We start from the raw sequence: 16,770 nt of genomic DNA, 5'->3' as shown, positions 1-16,770 counted from the left end.
CAGCCTTGGGATGTCTTACAGGCAAGCTGGGGGGGGTGGGGGGAGATTGTTGGCCTCTTCCAGATGTCGTTCATTTTCTGAAGGGAGTCAAATGCTTGTGTCCTTAGATTCGTACGTCATGTCCGAAGTGGACCTTAGCTTGGTTCTGTGGGTGCTGTGTGGATCTCCATTGGAGCCTTTGAGGGGGGCATAGATGAAGGACCTCTCCTTGAACACAGTTTTGCTGGTGACCATTTGTTCAGTCAGGCGGATTTCGGAGATTCAGGTTTGGTCCTGCAGAACTCCTTTCTGGCAGATTGCGTATGATGCTGCATACAGTTCCCTCAGTTTTACTGAAGGTTGCCTCCTCCTTCCATGTTATCCAGACAGTGGAGCTTATAGAGTTCTTAAATTGGTCAGTAGCTGTGTTGCATGCAAGGGAAATTTACTTATTTGGATGCTTGTCTGATTCTGTTGCAGTATCTTACGATCACTAACAGTTTTTGTTGAGTGGATCATCTCTTTGTATCGCTCAGTGGAGCACAGAAAGAATGTAAGGCATCTAAAGTCATATTTTTTCTTAAGTTAAAGAGGACTATTTTTTCTGCTTATCTCTGTAAAGATGGAACGGCCCTAGAGGTGTTACAAGTGCATTTTTCCAGGGTACAAGCAGCCTCCTGGGCAGTGTCAGTTGGTGTCACCTCGAGATATGTAGAGCTGCGACTTGGCCTTTGCTTCTTACTTTCACTAGACATTAGTGAGTGCATGTTCGGATGCCGGAAGATGTTACATTTGGTGAGGGTGTATTGCAAGCGGGTCTTTCAGGTTCCCGCCCAGTGTAGGGGGGGAGCTTGGGTACATTCCACTTGTCTGGACTGATCTGGGGTATGAACAGGAAAGAAAAATTGGTTCTTACTTGCTAATTTTCGTTCCTGGAATATCACAGATCGGTCCACGGGCCCATCCCCTTGGTTCTGAAAGACTATTGTAGCTGCGATTAGGGTCTACTTCAGAGTTTCTATGTGTAATTATGATGAACCGATACGTTGAACTAATGAAGCTAACTGGTGCTTTGGTTACTGTGTTGGCTGTTGAGGCTCCATTTCAGGAGCCTCCAATCTGGGGTTCTGTGTTTGCCCTTGAAGGGAAAGTTTGAGCTGGGAGTTTTCTTCCTCTGATAGCTTGGAATACAGGTCAATACTGAGGGACTGCAGGTGGCGCACTGTTATGTAGCAGTACATGAAAAGTTGTTTTATTCTCTGCCTCCATCTGCTGATAGGGGTGCAAAACCCACTTGTCTGGACTGATATGTTGTTCCAGGAACGAAAATTAGCAGGTAAAAACCAGTTTTCCTTTAATCACTGGTTTTTGACTTCTCCATCAATTCAGGGGAAAAAAGCTGTTTAAAATCTGTGCTGCCTGTATGCACAAGATGGCTAGTGTGGATATCCATGAAGTTTGTGTTCCCTGCCTAAGCCTGTGTATGGGAGAATGTCTCCTAGAGCCCTAATGTTCAGAGAGTTAAAACTCAGATATAAAATATGGCCTCAGACAAAAAAAAGTCAGCATCTTGAGAGACCTCAGAACCTAGGAAAAAAAGGTCTGAGTCTCCTAAGTGCCACTACTGCAATCCTTCTCACTCTGAGCAAAAGAGAAAAAGTTCTATGGCATGGAAATCCTTGACATCATGTGACATAGCACCGAAACATTAATCGCCATCAAGTTCAATTCCTGCAACAGAGCCAATTCCTGCTCCAAAGTGGTCAGTGCTGAAACTCATGGTATAGTTATCACATAAATCTGAGCCAAAGACATTGGTGCCATCCTGATTTTCTGATTTATGGTGAAAATCTTCTATGCCAAAGGATTCTTCCACACCTATGTTTGTACCAGTGTCAGATACATCATCTGTCACTTCTGTCGGCTGATAGTCATGCATTTTTGCAAAGAATGTGGATAGCTACATGAAAAAAAATTACCAAAGATCCCTCCTGAATCTTCTCAGATGGATCCGATTTTGCAGAGATTTTCTTCTCAGATGGAATCCCAATCTTCGATTCCTCCGTACCAGCAACCACTGGGACTCTTAAGCGCAGTCTGAAGCTTTAACTTCATTAAGAGAGAAACCTCCATTGTTAGAACACCTATTAACAATTTCGGAGTCTGATGGAGATTCTTCACAGTCAAGATTTTTCAATTCACACTCTGGAAGATTCACTGGGATTACCTGAAGAAGCATATCCAGAACCTGTAAAAAGCACTCCTCCACCAGAGGATTGATGCATATGCAGCTTTCTTACAGAAGATATCACAAACAACTGTATCTTTTGTTGCAAGAAGAAATGGAATCTATTGAAGATTTCCCAGAAGTGCTAAAATTTTATAAAAGCATATAAATAGATGCTAGTTGTTCCAATTCATAAGGTATTTCAAAATCTTCAATCAGAAGTATGGAAAACACCTATTTCAAATTTGCATGCAGTCAGTAAAATTGACTTAAAATATAAAGTCCAAAGTTGTTCATGAGTCCAGCATTAAAAAGAGCAAAGAGAGAAATATATTCTTATGCTCCTCCAGGAAAAGAATCAAGATTACTAGACAACACAGATCCAAAATTTTTCCAGTTTTCCATGCTACAAAATAAAATTTCAGCTCATCTGTTCCAGATGGTGCATTACTTATTTAATTTTACACAAACAAGTCATCAGAAGATTTCTCTCCTGAAATACACCAAAGTTAACATCTCTTCTAAATGATGCCGATGAATGCTTAAAGCACCTAATTAAATCAGTGTGTGATGCATTTGGTATTACTTCACAATAGGTACAAGAAGACTAGCATGACTTAAGGTATCTGGGATCAGAAGAACAAGTTAATGAAGAACTTTGCTCAGGAGATGACCTTTTTGATGACATTAAAAGAAACAGTGAATATCATAAAAGATCACCATTTAATTTTACAAGAGTTAAGTATTCACAACTGAGCCTAATCCATACCATAAAAGATAGCCTCAATTCTGCTATTCTAGAAGGAAAATATCTGCATTACTCACTATAGAAACAATATTCATCTCAACAGCAGTCCAGACCTTGGCACTGTCAGAGTAGTACATGCCAAGAGAAAAAAGCCCATCAGAATTCTAATCAACAGGTTTTTTCAGTCTATCTGTTTTTGACTACATCAGACCAAAATCTCGTAAAGGATCTTTAGTGGAAGGGAAGATGTTACTTTTATTACCAATGTGAGCTCATCACAACATATCAGTGGGTCCTCTATATAATTCAAAAGGATTACTTTCTGAATTTCCAAACTTTACCTCAGATTCCTTTCTTAGGCCAACAACACTTGAGTCTAGACCAACTGCAGATATTTAAGAATGAAGCACAATCCTTGTTATTAGCTGAAGCAATAGAACCAGGACTGAAAAAGGACAGGGTTTTATGTGAGATTTTCTAACCCCCCAAAATCAAGAGAATTGTGTTCCATTTTAGATCTAAAGAAGCTAAACCAATTTTTGAAGAAAGAAAATTTCAATATGAACTTTCAGTACAATTTTTCCTCATCTAGAAATCAACGAATATTAACCACATTGCATAGGCACATCCTTTAGGTCCAAATTCACATTCACAACAGTCATAGGAAATATCTCTGATTCACAGCAGCAGATAATCACTTTCAATACTGTGTTCTCTCATTCGGGCTCTCAGCAGCACCAAGAATTTTCACAAAGTGTATGGCAGATGTAGCAGTTCACGTAAGAAAGAGAGCAATATCTTAGTTTTTATATCCTTAAACAATCAAGCAGATCCTCAGAAGAAACCATTTGTCATTCCACTTTCATAATCCAAACTCTTCTGTTTCTGTGGTTTCTAATATATTACAAAAAAAAACCCCCATCTTATCCCAGCAACACAACAGAAATTTATAAGAGCCCATCTCAATATTTGGGAAGGAAAAGCCTTCCTACCTCTTCAAAGAATGAATAAGCTATTCAGCTAGTTCAAATTATGACCCACAAGCAAGCAGTCTCTGCAAGGGCTTACTTGGAAATGTTAGGATAAATGGCAACCACAGTTCATATCTTACCATTTGCACAACTACCCATGAGGAAGCTTCAATGGCACTTAAAACTCCATTGGAAGCAGCATCTTCATTAGTTATTGTATAAAATACCTAACCTAAAAATCGCAGAAGATTCCTAAGCTGGTGGACTTGTCCACCCATTTTAATATATGGCCAGTCATTTCATCCCCAGCAAAGATAGAACTTTTGACTATGGATGCCTCCAATCAAGATTGGGGAGCATATTTCAAACAACTGAGTTCCTAAGAGACCAGGTCCATACAGGAAAAAGCATTTCATATAAACCTTCTGGAATTAAAAGCTATATTCAATCCCTATCTCTGACAGCCTGGATGTTGAAAGCTTGATTTTACAACCACTCAATCTTTCAACTAAGGTCTCTCAAGTGCTTACAGCTTCACGTAAACCTTCCACACGAAAAAACTATTCTTCAAAGTGGAAAAGATTCACCTTGTGGTGTACACAAAAAGACATCGACCCTTTTTCCTCCCCCACATCATCCTTACTAGACTATCTATGGCACCTTTCAGACTCTGGTCTCCAGACCTCGTCTGTAAGAGTACACTTAAGTGCAATCTCAGCTTACCTTCATACAATAGATGATGCACCAGTATCCGTGCAAAATCTTGTCAGTAGATTTATGAGAGGTTTAATTCACCTTAAACCACCAATACGGCCACCAGTCACAGAATGGGACCTTAATTTAGTGCTAACAAGGCTCATGAATTCTCCTTTTGAACCCATGACTTCCTGCAATATTAAATTTCTCACATGGAAGACTATCTTCCTAATAACCATTACATCTGCTAGAAGAGTTAGTGAGTTACAAGCACTTGTCACATACTCACCCTATACAAAATTCCTCCATGACAGAGTGGTACTCCATACACATCCAAAATTCCTTCCCAAGGTAGTTTTGGAATTCCATTTGAATCAATTCATAGTTTTGCCCATATTCTTCCCAAGACCTCATTCTCACCAAGGTGAGAGGGCTTTACATACCTTGGACTGTAAACGTGCGCTAGCATACTACTTAGACCTCACTGCAGTCCACAGGAAATCCACTCAACTCTGTTTCTTTTGATCCAAACAAACCGGGTAATCCAGTGGGCAAACAAACTCTCTCCAACTGGCTAGCAGATTGTATAGAGTTCTGCTATGAGAAAGCAGGCCTTCCTCTCCAAGGACGAGTAAAGGCGCATTCAGTAAGAGCAATGTCAGCCTCCGTAGCACACTATCGTTCAGTGCTAGTTCTTGACATATGTAAAGCTGCAACATGGAGTTCTCTTCGTACTTTTGCAGCTCATTACTGTTTGGATAAAGAAGGAAGACAAGATTCAGCCAATGGACAATCTGTTTTAAAGAACTTGTTTCCAGTATAATCCCAACTCCTTCTACATCCAACTGACTGTGATTTTCGGCTGCCTCAATTGTTTCCAACAATTCTTTCAATGTTGGTTCAATGCAAAATGACTCAGCCTATAGCTTGCTAATCACCCATATGTGAGGACTAACATCCTGCTTGTTCTGGGATAAAGCAAAATTGCTTACCTTGTAATAGGTGTTATCCCAGGACAGCAGGATGTAGTCCTCATGAAACCTGCCCGCCACCCCGCGGAGTTGGGTCCGATACGTTTTATTTTATTTTTGCTAACACTTATTGCTACATACGAGACTGAAGGGAGACAGACCCCTGTGGCTCGAGAGATCATGGCATACTGGGCATGCTCAGTGGGCTCAGTATGCCAGTCAAAAGTTTCTAGAAACTTTGACAGTTTTCCGTGATAGGGCTCAGTCAGTGATGTCACCCATATGTGAGGACTACATCCTGCTGTCCTGGGATAACACCTATTACAAGGTAAGCAATTTTGCTTTACATACTTTGGACTGCAGAAGAGTAGTATTTTATTTAGAAATAGTAGTATTTTATTTAAATTTATTAGAAAGTCATAACTGTTTTGTGTAATCCAGCCAACCAAGGACTTCCAGTTTTGAAGCAAAGCCTATGAAAATGTTCATCAAACTGCATTTCCTACTGTTTTGCCACTTCAGAAATTAGCCTTCCTAAAAGGATGATAGCTTATCAAATAAGAGCAACATCAATACAGTATTCCACCTGCAATCTACATAGAGCCGTTAAATGTGTGAATTGAAGACCAATTAAGTGGTGAAGACCAATTAGTGGTGAAGACCAGAACTGTGAAGGACTTCAAAGGGGCGTGGGATAAACACTGTGGATCCATAAAGTCAAGAGGCTGCCAATGAAGAGTGGGTGACTCGCCAGAATGATGGCTACTGCCTGGAGACAATACCCTTATTAAATAAACATACACATGCTTACTGTGACTCCAACATCGCTCTAAGCTTCAACAGCAAGAGGAAATGTGGTAAAAAGGATTCACACTCACAAAGAGGGGAGTAGCTGGCTTGTTACGGCGGTTACTACCCCAAATCAAATAAGCCTGATACTTCACTTTCAATGTATATACAGCATAGTTCTCTGCTTCAATGGCAGGGGAGAAGAAAAACAACCAATAAGGGCTGTATAACATAGTCTGGGTAAAACAAATAAGCATGGGTGTAGCTTGCTTATTGCGGCGGCTACTACCCCTAACTAATCAAGCTAGATATTTCACTTGGATGCAGCTCCATCACTGCTCTCTACATTAAAGGTGGGGGTGGAAGGGAAATAGAACCAAGAGCTAAGAGAAACAGATAAGTATGAGAGAAAAAAATGTGTGAAGCTTGCTGGGCAGACTGGATGGGCCATTTGGTCTTCTTCTGCCGTCATTTCTATGTTTCTATTAAGTGTTACTACTTAGAAGAAGACTCGTAAACATAGTAATTTTGATCAGGAGGTTTGCCAATGTTTGTTCAGCTAATAACTTCAACTCTCCCTCCTCCTTGTGTTCGGGTGCAGTGTATATAAAACAGTAAATATATATATATATATATATATAAATAAAAAAAAAGACAGGGTGTTCTGATGCAGTGCTTAGCTTGCGAATGCCCATTTATGTGGGTGCATTTCATCCTGCTTGTCTGTGGAGAAAGCTGTTATCACCTGTAGCAGGTGTTCATGCTAGAGAGCAAGATAAATCAACCACAAAACACCTCCCCATAGAGTTGAAGCATTTTCCACTGAGGAGACTCATTCAGGAACACATGCATGTTGAGAGACTTCTGGATCTTTCTGGGCATGGGGTGAGCATATTCCCTGCCATCTGATGACATCACCCACTTGTATGGATAATTCATCCTGTCTTCAGGGAGAACCTAATACAGTTAAGCAACTTAGTTTTCTATCCTGAACAGTTTTATAAATCAGTTTGTGCAGTGTTACTGACCTTTCCATTGTAATTAACTGTGGTCTGGATACCGGATTAAGACATCATGCAAAATTGATTAAACAGGAAGAAAAACATGTTCTGAATTCGAATCTTTGTAGTAGATGGTATGGTATTTACAAGATGGGCTAATGTAAATTGGTACACAAAAGTAATGTGTCCAGATGTGCAGAGCAATAGTACTATACAATAAATATAGAAATCCCCACATGTATTAGTAGATAATATTAAATACATCACCATACTGTTTCAAAATATGATCATTCATAATAGGCAGAACAAACCACAAGCAACTGAGCTGCGGCCAGCATTCAGTCAAACTGTAGACACCCAAAACAAATGCTGGAATATAATGATACAGTCCCAAATTAATACAATGGCGTTGCCACCCTTTTGAATAAAAGAAATTTGGATTTATACACTCATTTAAAATTTGGGACTGTATCATTATATTCCAGGATTTGTTTTGCCTGTCATTCATAATAGGCACCATGAACATCAAAAAGCCTTTATTGCCTTATTCTTAATCATCAAACATACTTTCAGTTATTATTTTGGATATTTTTTGCAAATAAAATGACTTAGCTTAGTGCTTGCATCATTTATTTATTTAGATTTATATTCTGCTTTTCAAACTTTTTTTTTTTATAGTGCTTCAAAGTGGATTACATTCAGGTACTGTAGGTATTTCCCTATCCCCAGAGGGTTTACAATCTAAGTTTGTACCTGAGGCAATGGAGGATCATCCAGCTAAGTCATTTTATTTGCAAAAACAAAAATATAAAAAAAAATAATTGAAGGTATGTTTGACTGATTAAGAATAAGGCAAAGAAGGTTTTTTTTTTTATGATGAATAGTGCCTAATATGAATGGTCATTAAATTTTGAAACAGTATTATGGTGTATTTAATATTAATCTGCTAATACATGTAGGGTTTTCTAATGTAACTTGGTTTATGCATTTAAGGATGTTTATGCATTTAAGGATGTTTCATAGGTTGAAACATCCTTAAATGCATAATGGGGTATGTAGGTACATTCTATAAAAGGAATAGTGGATTGTGGGCACAGGCATATATGTGAAAGATTACCCTAAAGTAATTAAGCTCCAGAATAGTTCTCCTGCGCCATGAAGGTTCTTCAAATATACGGCTCTACCATATCAACTATATTTTCTTTCCTATATTTGTATATTCCAGCTTACATTTTGTGTGGGGTATGTGTGCTGTATTTAGTTTCTTCATACATTTCATGAGTTTCCATAGCTGAAATTGGTCATTTTATAAAGATTTCCTGTGCTTAAATTGAATGTCCTTGTACATAAGTTGCCAATCAGCTTGTCATTGTGGACACCTTAGTGAAAAAATATGGGAAGAAAAGTACTAAATCACAGCTAACAGTCATTGTTTAAAGATGCTTAGTGTATATGGAAAACCAGCTTTTAACAGGGAATTCATATTCTGTTTAGAACTCATAGACTTTAAAACAAGGAGAGTTGCTGCATTCCGAAAAAATCTTGTGGAATTGGCAGAACTGGAACTGAAGCATGCTAAGGTGATTACACGTGTTTTCTTGTTTTAATCTAAAGATCTCAATCTTTTCCCCTCAAAGAAGGTCTTTTTAACACTACTTGCCTCATACAATGTTAGTCTTATGTTAAATGTGGAAATGACAATAGTGTGCCAGCATACTCTGATCCCCCTCCAAAGAGGAGCAGACTGCTGCTTAATGGTGATACCCTTGTTGTAGAAAACCCAAAGTGTGATGCCCTTATCTATTGTTACAACATGACAGTTCACCACCCACTGAAGTATCATGTAGTGTAATTCAGATCCAGATTTTAGCATGCTGGGAACAGTCATTTATTACTTCTCTTTGGCTGGTGGTGTCTAGATACCATGGTGAAAGCTGCATACAATAAATTCAGATGAACTATTCTTATTGAAATGAAACCTTTTGAATGCAAAAGTGTAATGGATGTTAATAGCAGATATCCTGAATATCAAATCAGTAAAAGTGTTATGCAAAATTATAATAAAATCAAGTAGCAGCTAAACTCCAGGCCTGGCTAAGATGTTAAGTACTGCCAGATTATGTTCTGATCATATACAAATATAGCTTTAGTTCCTGTTCGTACCACAAATCAGTCCAGACAAGGTTTTGCATCCTATCAGCAGATGGAGGCAGAGAACTAAAAACTTTGAGGCACTGCTACTAACTGAGAATGTCCACCTGCATTCCCTCAGTATTTCTCTGTCTCCAGCAGATCGTAGAGGTGCAAACCTGCAGTTAAGAAAGAAAGGACAGAAGAAGATAAGTTAAACACTCCCTGAGGTGTTAGGTTCCTTTGTTGGCCATCTCTCAGGTTGAGCCGGGCAAGGGGGGTGGAGTTTGGTATCCCTGATCAGCTTTAGCCCGCAGTAGATCCCAGGAGTCTGACAGCCATGGGTCCTGGTTCCTTATCCCCTGAAAGCTCTTTGCCAGAGGTGTTGCCAGCAGCAGGGAAGTATTCTTTTTTGGGTTGAATTTTTTCCTTTGCTGTGGCTGCTGTTTCTTTAAAGAAAAAAAGTGTTACATTTTTCTTTCCACAGCAACTACTCCGGGCTGTTCCTGGTTTGATCATTGGGGCAGGCCCTGGCTGGGGAAAGGAGCAGTGTAGCTCCTCTGTTCACAGCTTTAGGCTGTTTGGGGAGCTGGAGGCTGTGTTGGGCTGTGTTCCCTTCCTCTCCTGCGCGCTGCGATTATGCAGTTTCTGTTCCTCTGCAGCAGGCCCAGCTGCGTGGAGACAAGATGGCGCCAACAGCGGTTTCCCAGCGTGAGAAAGCTTGTCGGGCCAGTGGCCTGGCTCAGGGACAGCTGAATGCAGCAGTGCTATGCCACAACTTGTTTCTGGAGGGGAGGGACCGTCCGGGGGGGAATGAAGCTGGTAGGAGAGCCACAGGTTCCCAAGGCCCTGTCAGGATCAGTACTGGGAGCCTAAACAGCTTGTCAGGCAGAAGAAGGACTACAGTTTGGAAGATGACGGACTCCTGGGAGCCCAGGGACTCCCCTGCCCTGTTGTCTCCAGCAATCCCGTTGGGGGAGATGCGAACTCTGGGCCGGAAAGGGGAGAGGATGACGTGGAGCTTTCCTCAGAATTTGTCTTGCTTATGCATAAGGCCTTTTTAACCAGGAAAAGCACTGGCTATAAAAAGGGCATTTCTGTTAGCCATCTCGTCCTGCTGCAAAGAGGCCGAGGGGTTCCTGGGTCAGGGGACCATCTTTGCCGGCTGGGCCTGGACCATCCTGAGGGGCCTGGCAGCTCAGATGATTCAGACCTGGATGACACAGAAGATGGTCTTGGGGTTGGTCTGGGAGTGGATCAGGATGACCCAGCAGATCTCACAGCGGATGTCGATCAGGTGGCTGATCTGGAAGAGGTCCCGCTAACGTAGGGAGATGACCTGCGGGTGGTTCTTCTGTTTCATAAAGAGGAGTTGAGGCCCCTTATTTCCAATGATCAGAAGGAACTGGGTATTAGGGTGGTCTAGGAGGAGTCTGACAATGAAAGGGTGGATCCAGTGTTGGTTGGATTCCTGGTCCCACCGAAAGCCTTTCCTCTCCCTAAAAGGATCAAGAAGCTGGTGAACCAGGAATAATGGGAATTCACGGAGGCGAGCCCCAAGGTAGCTAGAGCCGAAGCAAAGTTGTATCCCGTCACAGAGGATATCCTGCAGCTGCTGATATTGCTGAAGGTGCATGCTTCAGTCTCGGCGGTCACTAACAAGACAACCATTCTGGTTGCGGGTTTGGCAGCATTAAGGGACGCACAGGACCGTAAGCTAGAGATTCATTGGGAGAGGATGTTTGAAGTCTTGGCACTGAGCCTGCGAGCGGCGATCTGTGGAAGTCTGATGCAGAGGGTCTGTTTACACTGGGTCCAGAAGTCTCAGGAGAAGTCTTCAGCAGATGCTGGTGTTAATAGCCAGGCAGCTGGGTGGTGGTTGGGATTGCATATGATGCTGTGTTTTATGATTTGAGCTGGACTTCGGCCAGGAATATGGTCATGGCAGTCTTGGTGCGACGTCTGCTGTGGTTGCGGAATTGATCAGCTAGTATGTGGTCCAAGTCTTAGCTCTGTAATCTTCCCTTTAAAGGAAGGAAAATTGTTGTTTAGGGAGGACCTGAAACAACTGATGAAGGTTTTGGGGGGGAGTCTAAAGGGAATAAGCTGCTGGAGAGGATAAGATGACAGGAAGTCTCTTCCGCCTCACTCTAGGTTTCGGGAAGTGCAGTGGTTTTCGTCCCAATAAGGGTTCTGCTCTGTCTTCATGGCAGAACCAGGGGTCCAGTAGGCAGCATTCCTTTCGTGGCACCCATAGACTTCCTAAGAGGGCTCTGACCAGGGGGCTGGCAACGGTAAGACTTCACAATCAAGCCAGGCTGGTCCACTCTCGAGATGGCAGTGGGTCTGCTGAGTCACTGGAGGCAAATATCACAAACAGTTTTCTGCAGTTTATCATTTGTTTGTATTGTTTGGAAGTGCCAGAAATGGATGCAAGGCCTCCAAGAGCACGATAGTGTGTTGGCTGAATGAAGCTATTTTTTCGGCCTACCTTTGTAAAGGGAGAATAATTCCAGAGGGTTGCATGTGCACCCTACTAGATCGCAACCAGCTTTGTGGCCTGAGTGTCAGTGTCACCACAAGAGATTTGTAGAGCGGTGATGTGGTCTTCTCTTCACACTTTATCTTGCCATTACCGTTTAGATGTTCAAACTCCAGGAGAACTGACCTTTGGCAAAAGTGTGTTGATAGGGAGTCTTTTGCAGGCCTGCCCCATGAAGGGGTGCTTTGGTACATCCTACTTGTCTCAACTGATCTGGGGTATGAACAGGAAAGGAAAATAGGTTCTTACCTGCTAATTTTCGTTCCAGAAGTACCCCAGATCAGTCCAGAGATCCAGTCCCTTAATGTTCTCAAGACCGTAATAGCAGGTTCATGTTCTGGCATGCTTACTGGGAAGAAATGTCAGAATGTATACGTACAGAACCTAAAGAAGTTTGCCAGGTTGTGGTTATCCCTTTGGGTTGATTTGTGTTATTTTCTGTTTGGGAGGGGCTCCAACCTTTGGATTTGGCATTTGCCATCATTTAGGAGGTTGCTGAGGAGTTGTTAATCTATAGTTAGCTTGGGTACAGCTCAATACTGAGGGACTGCAGGTGGCACTCTATTATGTAGCTGTGCCTCAAAGTTTTTAGTTATCTGCCTCCATCTGCTGGTAGGGATGCAAAACCCACTTGTCTGCACTGATCTGTGGTACTTCAGGAACAAAAAATTAGCAGGTAAGAACCAATTTTCCTTTTATACATAAAGCACTTTATGACTTGAAGACAGGAATTAGCTGTCCCGGTTCTCTGGACTTCTGGAAAGAAAAGAACTTGTTTTATGGTCAATTGTATGCATTTTTTGCAGAGCTAGGTTCCTTGTATATGCAATTCAAGTGTACTGAAAAAGTTTAGAATGTAATACCCTTGATAGTGCCGTAGAAGGTGTATGCATAGTCCCTGGGTAGCTGCTGTTATTGGGTTCCAGTCTAGTTTTTTGTCATACTGTAGCCACAACAAGCGCTAACGAGGCATTTGTGTTCTGTAAACTGGTATCATATGTACCTGTACAACTGCACTATAGCAGGCAAAATCCTCAAACTAGTGTAAATACAGGAATAAAAATCATATACCAGTAAATGTCCAATATTGGAATCCAAATTTTTTTCATTTTTTCACATTTTTCAACTGCAGATAAAAACTAAACCTGAAATATTATCTAATGTTCAGGTATATGCATTATCGGCCAAATTTCAACACCCCCCCCCCCCCCCCCCCCACTGGTGCGTAAAATCTGGGGATTATGTGTGTGGCCGGGCCTTGTGCGTGCTGCGCACATTTTTAGAAGGGGCCCAGCTGCGCGGATAACCCCCGTTACACGCACAAAAGCCAGGCCTCTTCCAAGGGGCGGGGCTGGAGGCGACTGATACAGCGGCAATTTGCCGCTGTGCCTGGGGATTGCGCGCTGGCAGCCTGCTGGGCGCGCACAACTTACTTCAAGTCAGGCCCTGAAGTAAGTTGTGAAATAAGGCAAAAAGTAGGAATTGGGGGTTGGGGAGGGGAAGGGAAGGGAGGTTAGGGTAGGGGGGAGGGAACTGGGGAAGGCCAGGATGCGTCGCTGCGCGAAACTAGCAAAAATCTACCCCCTCCCTTGCAAGCGCAGCCAGCCGATTTTAAAAACATGCGCGCACACCTATTAAAATCCTACCCCATGTGAACCATTTTTGCACCACATTAAGCTTTACATTTGAAGCATTTGCAGCATTCTTGTAATTTAAGCATAGACCCAGGATGGCATCAATAGTACAAAAGACTGCCCAGCACTGGCAGTGTTTCAGTATAGAATACCTGACAGGAGCTGCTTGAATCATCAGTGTTTATCTGAATGTATACATCTGTGCCATCTACTGTAAAGGTAGATAAAAGAGAAGGGACTAGAACTATTGCATGTACCATCTGCCATTTACTGGCTTCCATGTAAAGATAATCATGAATGAATAAGTCAAGGATTAACACAGTTACTATTGAAGTGGCATCATTGGGTCACTTAGTGGACAGAAAAATTTTCTTATAGTTTGTGAACATTAATACTGCAGTTATTACAAGCAAGCCAGTAATACTGTTCTTTTCCTTATCTGCAGGGTAATTTACAACTGCTGCAAAGCTGCTTGGCAGTGCTAACCAGTGATGCATAAACAGCTACACTTCATCCTCTTGTTCCCAAGGGCTGCTCCACAGCTGGAGTATGGGCATTTACAGCTTAGTAGAGAAACATGATGTGACAGTGAACTGATACTGGCTCCTCTCCTGGAAGAAAAACAAGCAATGAAACCAGCTGAGAACAGATCTGGAGCGCAAGAAATACTCATATATCCCCCACACATATTCACATGTACCTTTTATTTAATCATTGTATGTTTTACCTGTCCAGAAACCAAAACTTGTTGGTTTTTTTTTTCTGTGTGAAGATAACCAATATTCAGACCATATTAAGAGTAACATTATGTAAAACTGGGCTGTAAGTAAGCTTCACAAGCTGAATTACATAACTTGAATGGATTGAAGGAAACTTATTAACGGCCTGCAAATCACCCTTGTTACACTCCAAAGAGAGGCACAGTGACAAATTTGCAGCAGGATGGCCCATGGCACAAGTCTTCAATGTGTTCAGGCACTGAAATTTGTTTGAAAAGCCCAAAGACAGGCATCGGGACAAGCAATTGTTACGGTACAGTACTGCATAGTAAAAGTGATTTTTTTTTTGTCCTGATTATAAAGTGGAAGATTCATCAGCCAATCTGTCAGTTTCCCTATTAATAAATTATAAGAATGAGTATATTATGGTCTGACACCACAAAGTTATGTAGTGTAACCGGAAACAAAATGTTTTTTGTCATCTATAAAGCAAAAGCATTCCTTTATCAGATTTTCTTTCAGAGCACCTCATGGGTGCCTCTTAACATTATAAAAGCAGTTCAGTAATCTTATGGCTAAAGAATTGCTTAGCCTGGCAGTTCCTACACCCTGAGCATGCATGTGAGCCTATTATTAAAATGGGGAGAACCTTGCTAAGAGTCCATAATACATTGTATAAAGAATGATTATAATTCTCTTCCTCTCAGACTTCACACTATATGCTGGTCATTTTTGAGACCATTGAGGTGTCAGTGTCCCTTTAAAGTGTGTCTCTTTTCTGTTGCACTGCATCCCCTTCCTGCCTTCTCCTCCCCACTCACACACACATACAGAGAGACAACCATTTACTTTAATAGAGCAAAAGTGGGCCCAGTGAAAACCAGAAAAAGGGTCATTTAAAAAAAACGTGCTATTATATAATGAAGCAGGGACTAGAATCAAGTCTGTGATATTCTGGGCAGTTTCCCATAGAAGTTCAACAGGGAATAGCACAGTTCAGGTCCTCGTGTCATTTTCATGTACAAAGATCACTGATGCTATTCCTTGCTAGATCAGGCACATCAAAATAATGAGAAAAGGATTCTTTTTAAATGGACCCTTTCTGGTTTTTCCTTATCTTTTAACAGGGAGAAGAGAGATCACATGCCACCATTAGCTCTCTGGGTATTACTACAAAGCACAGTATACATTGTCCTCCTTTTTCCATGTACTGATTTTAAAACATCTTAACCTTATATATATATTTTTTAATATCGAACATTTCATAGAAATTTTGGAGGAAATCTTCTGTTAAATCTTTAAATATAATTTCAGAATAAAAACAAATGTATTATGTTTGCCTTAACTTGTAGACTAATCCTAATTATTGTAAAATAAACTGTGAAGTCAATTTTTAAATTATTGTCATAGTACTGTCTGTAAAGATATTCAGGCAAAACTGTTTTCCAATACATCTGTGATCACTTGTGATTTAGAACACAATAGCAGTGGAACTGCTTTCAAAAGTATTTTAAGGATTGTTAGACCCCATTTATAATCCAAGTAATATGGAGAGTGTTTATTTTTGACAACATCCAAAGTCTCGCCTCTAAAACAGCATTTTTCTTTTCTGTTCTGTATGTCAAAGAGCTTGACTTAAGAATGAAAAGTAAACTGCTGATACTGAGGTAAGACTACATGAGTAGAAGGTGCACACAGGTTCATACAGCTGTTATAAAATATAAAACTTAATTCTTCTCATTTACAAAATCTATAAGGTTTGGAGCCAGTCTTCAGCTAGTCTGTGCCACTACCAACATGCCTTGTGGGAATCCCAAGCAGACCTCTGCAGAGGGATTTTCTACACTATATTTTTGATATTTTATATGTGGTATGTTAACTGTATATTTGAATGTTTTGATATTTATGATTTATTAAGTTTTGATTCCTATTGGATTTTAATTAGATTATAGTCACTGATGTTTCTTATAGTTGTCTCAAAATCAATGCAATATCACTTTCTCACAGGACAAGCTAGATGGTAGTCCTCACATATGGGTGACATCAGGATGGAGCCCTCTCAGAACACTTTTTGTCAAAGTTTCTAGAACTTTGACTTGGCACACTGAGCATGCCCAGCATGCCATCAACTCTACATCCAGCAGGGGTCCCCCTTCAGTCTCTTTTTTTTTTTTTTTTTCCCCCCCGTGCAGCAGTAGCCACGCAGTTTTGGGGAGCACTCACCTATTCCTGACAGGAATTTTTCTCACGGAGATTTTTTCAAAAAATTTGACAAACTTCACCTCATCTGGGATCCCCCTATCAACTATCGATACCTGCTAATTTTAGGTAAGGCTTTACCTCATTTTTGTGGTAGGTTACCG

At 41.1% G+C, this 16,770-nt stretch overlaps 1 protein-coding gene across 3 annotated transcripts in view; it reads left to right on the top strand.

Moving 5' to 3' along the window:
• Window positions 1-15,080, top strand: part of SNX6 (sorting nexin 6) — a 108,549-nt gene extending 93,469 nt beyond the window's left edge. For all 3 annotated transcript variants that reach the window (XM_029598940.1, XM_029598939.1, XM_029598941.1), the window contains exons 13-14: window positions 8,877-8,962; window positions 14,134-15,080. In XM_029598940.1, the coding sequence (XP_029454800.1) occupies window positions 8,877-8,962; window positions 14,134-14,187 (140 nt within the window). In that variant the 3' untranslated portion in view covers window positions 14,188-15,080. The remainder of the gene's footprint in view (window positions 1-8,876; window positions 8,963-14,133) is intronic.
• The last annotated feature ends 1,690 nt before the right edge of the window (window positions 15,081-16,770 follow it).

This window comes from Rhinatrema bivittatum, chromosome 4, assembly GCF_901001135.1.
Source record: "Rhinatrema bivittatum chromosome 4, aRhiBiv1.1, whole genome shotgun sequence".
In the NCBI taxonomy this organism is placed as follows: Eukaryota; Metazoa; Chordata; class Amphibia; order Gymnophiona; family Rhinatrematidae; genus Rhinatrema; species Rhinatrema bivittatum.
The sequence above is the reverse complement of the archived record's forward strand: the minus strand, read 5'-3'. Positions and strand labels throughout refer to the sequence as shown.